Consider the following 11,224-nt stretch of genomic DNA (forward strand, 5'->3'; position numbering starts at 1 on the left):
GCAAACGTAACAATTTTCTAAATATTCAATACTGTAAACATGTCATTTAAATAAGGTATAAATAACTTGGGTCCCAATACGGAACCCTGTGGAACACCACACGTTACTCTTCTAAGATGTGATTCTGTATTATTAATGTTTACATATTGAAACCTATTATTTAAATAACTTTTTAACCAATGATGAGTGACACCTCTTATTCCAAACCATTACATTTTTTGTAAAAGCATTTTTGTGTCAAACTTAAAAGGCTTTACGTAAGTCAATAAATACACCTATTGAGGGTGGTTTTTCATTAATTGGTTGATATATTTTCCACAAAATCTATCACTGCTAAGGATGTTGATCTATTGCTCCTAAAACCATATTGATGGTCACTCAATAACCCATATTTTTTCAATAAAGCCATCAAGTCTATTTACAAAAATAATTTCAAGTATCTGAGTACTGAGTTTTTCCTTACCTTCTGGGAGTGTTGCATTCATTTAATTAATTTATTTTACATTTTATTTTATTCTATTTTGGTTTTCCTGGTATTTTTGTCTTTGTTCTTGATTTATTGTGATGTTTCTTCTTGACTTGTTTAAAGAAGACGTGTCCGGCCCATGGGGACAGTAACGTGTGTTGTTATATATATATATATATTTTTTTTTGTGCAGTCAGGCCACTGAACTAACAGTAGAAGCAGGCCAGGCCAGTGTTTCTAGTTGCGGCGGCGTGATAGTTAGATAACCTACGTGGGGAACAACCAGGAGATCACTGTGACAGAGAGTAATGCAGTCTAAACAGTCATAGATATTTTATTCAACCTCAGCCCTGATCATAACCATTTTTATTTTTCGATTTTTTTGTAATGTCAGATAAAAAATGAAATACTCCCACTTTTCTGAAAAGAGTTGTTGTTAAATCTGACATTACAAAAAATCCATCAAAATCTGTGTTGTTGCTAATCATTGACACAAGTCAAGTCAAGAGTTTTATTTGTCACGGCATACAAGTATACAATGAAATGCGGGGGGTCTTGCCCGCAACGATTGTGCATAATACAATAGTAATATATAATAAGAATCCAATAGAACGACATTGTGCAATAAAACAAGTAAACAAAGTAGGGCATATCGGTATATGTACATGAGTTATTTACAGAGCATGGTCAAGTCAAGTCAGTTTTATTTATATAGCACATTTCCAGGCAGCGGCAGCTGACACCAAAGTGCTTCACAAGCAAGTTGATAAAAACAAAATAGTGTGATGCAAGGTATAAGATAAAAAAAAAAAAACATAGCAAAGCAATGAAAGCAACAAAAACAAAACAATATGGTGCAAGATATAGGATTAAAAACATAATAAAGCAATGCAAGCAATAAAAACTGGTAGGTCACAGTAAAACAAAGAGGATAGAAGGGCCAGGGGTCTAGTGGTGATTAGGTAGGGGGGAAGGCCAAGGAGAACAGGTAGGTTTTCAAGAGTGATTTAAAAGCCTGCACGGTCTGGGCAGTCCATACGCTGAGGGGGAGGCTGTTCCACAATCTAGGCGCTGCGGTGGAGAAGGCTCTGTCTCCCCTAGTCTTGAGCCTGGTTCTGAGTACCACCAATAGCAGCTGGTCAGCTGATCGGTGGGGGGTGTGGCGGTGCAAGAGCTCGGACAGATAGGAGGGAGCCGTGCCATTTAATGATTTAAAAACATTTAGGGCTAATTTAAAATCGACCCTGAAGCTAACAGGCAGCCAGTGGAGCGAGGCCAAAACTGGGCTGATGTGTTCGTGTTTTCTTGTTTTGGTGAGGAGGCGCGCGGCTGCGTTCTGCACCAGTTGTAGGCGGCGGAGGAGGGACTTGTCGATGCCCGTGTACAGAGCATTGCAGTAGTCGAGGCGAGTGGTGACAAAGGCATGTATCACCGTCTCTAGGTTACTTTGGGAGAGGTATGCCTTTGTCTTCGCCAGGAGTCTAAGGTGGTAAAAGCTGTTTTTAACTACGGCACTGACCTGTTTGTCGAATTTAAAATTGCTGTCGAAGATGACGCCGAGGTTCCTGACAGAGGTGGAGAGGTTTGGACCCAGGGGACCAAGTGCGTCAATGAGGGGGGCCGGGGGGGCACTATTAAAAACAATGACCTCGGTTTTCCCTTCGTTCAATGTCAGGGAGTTTTCGGACATCCAGCACTTGATTTCTGCCATGCTAGGTCCTGTGGTAGTGCAATACACTGCGACACAGCCTGCCAGGGGTGCCTGGGGTGCCGGGGCTTAGAGTAGACGACAGAATACAGCAACTTGCAATGGGCCTGGTCTACAAGATACACTACACCACTAAGATACCCATGTACATGTCGAAATACTTCCCAAAGGTCAGTGAATATCACGACCACAACACCAGAGGGAGTTCCACAAATCATGTTCAACCCAGATTCGGCTCAAACAAGGGACTAAACACGTTTCGCAATTATGCTACAACAATGTGGAACGCCCTACAGTACCCACAGCCGTAAAATAATGTGAATCCCTACCCACAGCCGTAAAATAATGTGAATCCCTACCCACCTTCAAAACCGCTCTCAAATAGCACCTACGGGAGGCTGCAATTCTAAACTGGCCCCGGTAAATGTCCAACCCCCACCCCCCACCCAACCCCCTCCAATGTACAGTTTCTTCCCCCTCAACTGTATATATTCTCTTTTAGAAACTCTGTCTCTTAAACAGTACTGTATATTTGTATATATATATATATATATATATATATATATATATATATATATATATATATATATATACAAATAATATGTCATAAATGTCTGGATGTAACAGTACTCATAAATGTCATAAATGTTATGATTAATTGAAAATGGGGGACCCTGATGACAAAAGTATTTCTCTGGTCTGCATCCCCTTAACAATTGTGTGTATTGAGCCGTACTGTATTGTACCCATTCTGCAATCTGTTAATAAAGTTTTCAATCAATCAATCCAGCTCACCACCCACTACTGAGCTAGCCTTCTTCACCAGCTTGTTCAGCTTACTGGAGTCTCTCGAGTTGAGTAGTAGTAATAATAATAATAATAATAATAATAATAATAATAATAATAATAATAATAATAATAATAATAATAATAATAATAATAATAATAATAATAATAATAATAATAATAATAATAATAATAATAATAATAATAATAATAATAATAATAATAATAATAATAATAATAATAATAATAATAATAATAATAATAATAATAATAATAATAATAATAATAATAATAATAGTAGTATAGTAGTAGTAGTAATAGTAAGTATCCTTTGATTAAGGATAGTTTGCTAACAGAATGACATGTTGCAACATAGGGTACATCAATGGCTCTATAGCCTATATCTCTATCGAGTGGTGTGCTAACAAAGTATTTATACAGGAGGAGTACAGGTATTTATACAGGAGTATACAGTAGAGCAGTAGAGCCGGTATAGCTGGTCCAGCTATGGAGGGGGCGTCAACTTTACAGTTCATGCATTGCAAGGAATGGCAGGTGAGTCTGATCATATCAGCAAAAGAACTAAAGTTATTTTGTTGCAAGACATTGTCGGCTGTCCTAGAATACTCTGACTTGAAACAAGAACATAGGCAAGTTCCATCCTATTATGTCATAATGTCATTTTTTTACTGTACATAAATGACATGTCAGCAGCATGCTCATGTAACTTGTTTTTATTTGCAGACGACTCAGCCCTGCTAGTCTCACACAAGGATCAGAACACACTAGAACAGATGCTAGGAGAAGAACTTGCAGGGGTCAGCAGTTGGTTTCCCAAAATAAGCTGGTAAGGGTGGTAATGGGTCTTGGCCCTCGCACCCACATAGGGAGGAGTCACTTTCAGGAGCTAAACTGGCTTCCTGTGGAGGCCAGAGTTACCCAGCTCAGACTGAACATAGTGCACAATATTATAAACCAAAGGTCCCCTAGATACCTCCAGAACTACTTCACCCCGGTCAACAAATCCCACAACCACAGAACTAGAGCAAGCATAGCAAACCTGAAGCCTGCTTCTTTCCGATCCAAACTGGGCCAGTGCTCCCTTACTTTCTCTGGAGCCCAGGATTGGAACAAGCTGCCTCTCCCCATCAAGCAGAGCTCGAGCCTCCACAGCTTCAAGAGGAACAAGCTGCCTCTCCCCATCAAGCAGAGCTCGAGCCTCCACAGCTTCAAGAGGAACAAGCTGCCTCACCCCATCCAGCAGAGCTCGAGCCTCCACAGCTCCAAGAGGAACAAGCTGCCTCTCCCCATCAAGCAGAGCTCGAGCCTCCACAGCTTCAAGAGAAGTGTCAGGAAGTGGCTCATGGACAGAATAGAGGAATAGCCCCCTATAGTTTGAATGGGTTTCCAATCAGTTTTTAGTTATTGTGGGGTATACAATTTTAGCGATAGGTTAGTCTTCTAATGTTTTAAATGTATGTGTTTTGTGTTATTGTCGTGTGTTTGTTGTGGCCTAACAGCCCTGGGACCATGACGGAAATAAGGGTTTTACTCTCTCATGTTATCCTTTGGATCCTTGTTGTGTGTTTTTAATCCATCAATAAAATCAATCAATCAATGTGTGTAGATTTTATAATAACTTTATGCGCACATTACGACTTTTAATGTAGAGCGAGCTTCTTAGAAGAAAACCAATGTTCTGGCAACAGGGACATGCAGCCTTGAGTCAGAGATGATTTGTGAATTATGGTCAAGTTTTTTCAAGTTTCAAGTTTCTTTAATAGTTGTCATACAGAAGTACAGAATACTTTCATACAAAATGCTTCTTACTGTCAATAAATCTTTATTGCGCCTCAGATACAACGCTCAACATGATGTGATGCAAGAGCTGCGTTTATGAAAATGTTCCTTCCTTGGACATATTTGACATCATATGTAATATTATTATAATATATAGTATGCATTATTACATGAATGGTACTGTACATCTTGATGAGGACGGATTGTCCATTCCATGGTATGTCTAGTATCTGTTGTAACTTGTATTGTGTAGTAGTTATAATACTCACGTGAAGGGTGGGTACCTTTTTATAACATTGCATAACCTTTTGTAGGAGGGGCGGCGATGGAAAGGAAATTTGCACAAACCGGAAAGGTTAAAGACATTTTGTCCCGGCTGATTACTCTTGCTTGAAACAAGAACATAGAACACACGAGGTAAGTTCCATTATATTGTGTCGTTAATGTAGTAGGTTAAAACTTTTACAGTAACCTTTGAATGGCGTTATTTTAAATGTATTTTAAAGCCATAAATCCTAAATGATAGCCTACTGTAATCTGAGGCGACGACGTGTCACCAAAACCAATGTTCTTGCAACAGGGAAATGCAGCCTTTCCAGTTCATGTTGGAAAGAGTCTGATCGTATCAACTAAACACTATAGTATATGTTATTTTGTTGCAAGACATTGTCGGTTGTCCAAGAATACTTCCTTCCTATTATGTCGTAATGTGTGTCGATTTTATAATAACTGATTGATTGATTGAACATTTTATCAACAGATTGCAGAATGGGTACAATACAGTACGGCTCAATGCACACAATTGTTAAGGGGATGCAGACCAGAGAAAGACTTTCGTCTTGTTTACATCAGGGTCCCCCATTTTCAATTCATCATAACATATATGACATATACACGACATACAGATATACAGTACTGTTACATTTGTGACATACAAGATATGCAAATATACAGTACTGTTAAACAGAGATCCTAACAGAAAATATATACATACGAGGGGGAGGAAACTGTACATTGGGAGGGGGTGGGTGGGTGGGAGGGGGGGTTCGGACATTTACGGGGCCAGTTTCGAATTGCAGCCTCCCGTAGGTGCTCTTTGAGAGCCGTTTTGAAGGTGGTTAGGGATTCACATTTTTTTTACAGGTGTGGGTAGAGCGTTCCACATTGATGTGGCATAATTGCAAAACATGTTTAGTCCCTTGTTTGAGCCGAATCTGGGTTGCACCTGATTTGTGGAACTCCCTCTGGTGTTGTGGTCGTGATATTCACTTGATGGTGTACTGTAGTGTATCTTGTAGACCAGGCCCATTGCAAGTTGCTGTACGCTGTCGTCTACTCTAAGCCATCCTAGGATGTCAAAGTGGGCAGGGGTGAGGTGGGTTCTAGGAGTAAGGTCAAGCAGTAGTCTGACCAGTTTGTTTTGTGATGTTTGTAATCTTGTTTTTAGTGCCTTTGAGGTGCTTTGGTTTCGATTGATTGACTGAAAATTGTATTAACAGATTGCAGAATGGGTACAATACAGTACAGCTCAATACAAACAATTGTTAAGGGGATGCAGACCAGAGAAAGACTTTTGTCTTGTTTACATCAGGGTCCCCCATTTTCAATTCATCATAACATACATGACATACATGACATACAGTTAATACTTCATGTATCCTTAATCCCTAGGCCAGTGGTTCTCAAACTTTTTACACCAAGTACCACCTGAGAACGTAGCTGGCTCTCCAAGTACCACCATATGACCGACGTTAAAAACAGTCTATTCAGCTATGCACAGTTCACGCAGGAGGCAAATGTATTCCTAATACCATTATTTATTGTTAACTTTTGTCAGACACAGCCACAATGTACAAAGGGATAGCACTAGAACTAGCAAACACTTCCACACAACTCGTACAATGCAAGGGGCATTGAGAACATAATAACTAACATTCTAACTAACAAGTGAGAAAATTAAGAACAACTGTATTTCAGCAAATGTACTTAATTCTCTCTCTCTCTCTCTCTCTCTCTCTCTCTCACACACACAGCAAGCAATTCGTCCTTCATCCCCCACCAGGAATAATTTTATTACAAAGACTTAATTTCCTGCATTCTGGTGCAGGAATTTTTGAAATTGTACCCTTTAAATTCCAGTGTTGGTGATGGGCATCACAAATTATTGTAAAAAAATAAAACATATTCAATACATTTTCGAATTGTAACCATTTAAATGCCAGTTTGTGTGATGGCATCACAAATTATTGTTAAAAAAACACACAAAAAGTAAAATATTTTCAATATATCAAATGCAAAGTAAATTTTTCTGGGGGGGATTATTACAGGCTAGGCATGTGTCAATGATTAACAACAACACAGATTTTGATGGATTTTTTTTAATGTCAGAAAAGTGGGAGTACTTCATTTGGTATCTGACATTACAAAAAATCTAAAAATAAAAATGGTTATGATCAGGGCTGAAGTTGAATAAAATATGTATGACTGTTTAGACTGCATTACTCTCTGTCACAGTTATCTCCTGGTTGTTCCCCACTTAGGTTATCTAACTATCGCGCCGCTGCAACTAGAAACACTGGCCTGGCCGCCTGAATACTTTAGACAACAAATGTTTGTTTCCGCGTCTCTGATTGGCCAGGTCATGTGACATGTACGCCCAATCGTGGGACCGCAAGTTTCTACACTGGTTAAGCTTAGGCGCTCTTTCGAAGTTGGTTAAGGTTAGAGTTTGTCTTAGAGCATGGCGATAGAACACCTGCCCTGATTCCAAACTCTAACCTTAACCAACTGCGAAAGAGTCGCCTAAGCTTAACCAGTGATAAACTAGGCGTTAGGTAGTTTGCAGGCTGTTAGACCCGGAAATAGGCGCCGAACTTGCCGTCCCACGATTGGCGCACATGACCTGGCCAATCAGAGCGCAAAACTCTAACGCGGAAACAAACATTTGTTGTTGAAAGTATAGACGCGGCAGGGCGGCTACGTGGTGCAGTGGGCAAGGCGCTCACCACGAATACTGGAGACTGGGCTCGAACAGGTACGCCTCCCTGTTCGAGCCCAGCGCTCCACATTGCTTTCAGTTTAGCTGGTCGTCCGCACTAATACACATTGGCAGTATTAGGGGGAGGGAAACTGATGGGTGGCGATCGGGCATTGTGGACAGCGACTCCTACAGGTCGGTTGGTGCGCCTGCGCAGTAGAATCAGGAAGCGACGGGGGCGGGGCCCCTCCAAAGCCCAGACCTCTGACACTGAAAGATCGAGCCGCGCAGGTGGAAAGATGCGACTGCTGTTACCTCAAGTATCGGAGGGGACTCGTGCTATGTATGACTTAGTCCACATTGCAGCCGGCTTGTGGGAGGCAAGAAACAGCGTTCAAAGAGAGGGGAGGGTTGAATTGGATGATACGAAAATTGGGATGGGAGAAAAATAGAAAATGGGAGAAAAAAGTGGATCAAAAAAAGAAAGTCACCATACAGCACATAAAGTCACCATACAGCACATAAGTACAGTACATTGAAAAGACGTTTGGGATCCAACCAGAGTGCAAATGTAACAGTAAAGTGCAATAGTAATGTACAAGTGATTTAAACTGGGTATAAAATATATAAATGAGTACTACTGAGTAATAGTACTAATCAGATGTATGTACAGACTTGTAGTATTAATATGTACAGTGTTACAGACACTATGGTAGTAAGTCATACTGGCCAGCAGTGTAACTAGTAGAGTAGGTAAGGGATATGTATAGTATCCACTATTTAGAAAAAAAAGGGTTATATGTAGGCATGTACAGACTGTAGTGTATTGAGCTATGCGGGTACCCGTACTGGGAGTAACCCGGATGTGGGACGAGAGACGGCATTCTGTATATGCATGAAGCTGGAGAAGAGACATTAAATGAGGGAGTCGATGTTAGACTAAATCTGGTCGTCCTGTCAAGTCATTTCATAACACAAGACAAACATCACACAGACAGTGGATAGATATATATACCATAAGAATAAATTGTACATTATTGTACATGCTATCATACAGAGTTATGGGTTATCCTCTAAAATCCCTTCAGTGTAGCAACAAGGCTTTGGTTTGGAGGAAGGAGTAGTTTTATTTACTGATTAAATGTGTTTTCTTTATGCTGCTTTCCTCCCCAGCTTCAGAACAGCAGAGGGGACAGGTGTTGTGTGACGTCTGTTCGGACGGTGGCGTTGAGAAGGAAGCAGTGAAGACCTGTCAGACCTGCAGCTCCTCCTACTGTGAGAGACACCCGAAGAGACACAAGACGTCCCCAGACCTTCAGAGACACATTCTGCAGGAGCCCACCGGAGGACAGCGTAAGTGGAAAAGACACAGTTTGTCATTTCTAGCGTTCATTCTTCAGAAGTAGCTTTAGCTGCATTGTTGTTTTTTCCCCATCTGCTGTTTCAGCAAAGACTCATCATCTACCCTATCTACTGTAGTACTGTGTAGCTACATTATGTACCAATTGATCTATATGTACTGTGTAGCTACAGTATGTACTAATATATATATATGTACTGTGTAGCTACAGTATGTACTAATATATCTATATGTACTGTGTAGCTACAGTATGTACTAATATATATATATGTACTGTGTAGCTACAGTATGTACTAATATATCTATATGTACTGTGTAGCTACAGTATGTACTAATATATCTAATACTAAAAAATGCGGAAGAATAAAGGGTTAGAATAATATCATAGGTTACAATTAGGGATGTCCGATATTATCGGCCGATATTGGCAACTCTACGGCGATGCTGATATCGCGGGCGCGATAGAATGACGTCAATTGTTTGACGTGGTCTGCCTGGGAATTGTAGTCTTTTTCCAGGTTTTTTTTTACATAGGAAGTTACTCTAGACCGGAAGTTACACGCTACTTTTTATTTGGTGTTGATAAAACAATAAATAACTGAACCAGGATCATTTCAATTAGATGCTAAATAAACTTGTATGCATGCGTAAAATGTGCCAGATTAAATTTTACAGGCGTTGCATTTGTATCAATATCTTGGCCATTTCTTGTGCTACAATCAAACGGAAAAAACTGGACGGAAGTGCCGATTGATTGATTGATTGAAAACTTTATTAACAGATTGCAGAATGGGTACAATACAGTACAGCTCAATACACACAATTGTTAAGGGGATGCAGACCAGAGAAAGACTTTCGTCTTGTTTACATCAGGGTCCCCCATTTTCAATTCATCAGGACATATATGACATACATGACATACAGATAGTCAGTACTGCTACATCTATACATTTATGACATACCAGATTTGCAAATACAGTACTGTTTGTGATACAGAAGGAGTCAAGAAAAGGGAGTATATACATTTGACGTAGAAACTGTACATTGGAGGAGGTTGGGTGGGGGGGGTTGGGTACATTGGGATATTGACAACCATACTGGGTAATTTACATTGGAGGTGGTTGGGGGGGGGGGGGGGGGCACACTGTATAAACAAGCAAAACTGTACATTGAGGGGGGGGGGGGGGAGACACTGTACAAACAAACAAAATTGTACATTGGACTATTGACAAAACCATACTAGGTAAATGACTGTACATTGGAGGGGGTTGGGTTAGGATATTTACAGGGGCCAGTGTTGAATTGCAGTCTCCCGTAGGTGTCCCTTGAGAGAGGTTTTGAAAGTGGGTAGTGATCCACATTCCTTTACAGCTTTGGGTAGGGCGTTCCACATTGATGTGGCATAATTGCGAAACGTGTTTAGTCCCTTATTTGAGCCGAGAGAGGCGAGAGAGGCGGAAGTTGACTGCGAGAAAAGAAGAGTAGAAGAAGAACGAAAGTGAGAGAGAATCCGTTCACAAGATAATTTCTGAGGAACACACACGTTTTTCCAGCCAGCAAAACTTTAGCTTTAGTAGTTCGACTTATAACAGTAGTAGCAGTAGTAGTAGTAGTAGTAGTAGTAGTAGTAGTAGTAGTAGTAGTAGTAGTAGTAGTAGTAGTAGTAGTAGTAGTAGTAGTAGTAGTAGTAGCAGCAGCAGTAGTAGTAGTAGTAGTAGTAGTAGTAGTAGTAGTAGTAGTAGTAGTAGTAGTAGTAGTAGTAGTAGTAGTAGTAGTAGTAGCAGTAGCAGTAGCAGTAGCAGTAGTAGTAGTAGTAGCAGTAGCAGTAGCAGTAGTAGTAGTAGTAGTAGTAGCAGTAGCAGTAGCAGTAGTAGCAGTAGCAGTAGCAGTAGTAGTAGTAGTAGTAGTAGTAGTAGTAGTAGTAGTAGTAGTAGTAGTAGTAGTAGTAGTAGTAGTAGTAGTAGTAGTAGTAGTAGTAGTAGTAGTAGTAGTTTTAGTAGTAGCTATCCGGTGCTAACATGAGGCGAGGTGAGCGTGTCTGCTCTGTGCCAATGTGGAGCTCTCTCTCTATGCTGGAGAAGAGGACATGAGAGAACTGCTAGGGGAGGATACATCATCTGAAGAATC

The 11,224-nt window shown here is 40.4% G+C and overlaps 1 protein-coding gene across 1 annotated transcript in view; it reads left to right on the forward strand.

Annotated features, from left to right (window-relative positions):
- Window positions 1-3,508: 3,508 nt before the first annotated feature.
- LOC311232773 (uncharacterized protein) overlaps window positions 3,509-11,224 on the forward strand; it is a gene marked incomplete at its 5' end in the record, with an annotated part of 152,562 nt that continues 144,846 nt past the window's right edge. Inside the window, 2 exons of the mRNA XM_084338352.1 lie at window positions 3,509-3,515; window positions 8,911-9,090. Of these exons, the coding sequence (XP_084194478.1) occupies window positions 3,509-3,515; window positions 8,911-9,090 (187 nt within the window). The remainder of the gene's footprint in view (window positions 3,516-8,910; window positions 9,091-11,224) is intronic.

The sequence above is a fragment of the Notolepis coatsorum genome (genome assembly GCF_963971535.1).
Source record: "Notolepis coatsorum genome assembly, contig: SUPER_7_unloc_7, whole genome shotgun sequence".
NCBI lineage: Eukaryota > Metazoa > Chordata > Actinopteri > Aulopiformes > Paralepididae > Notolepis > Notolepis coatsorum.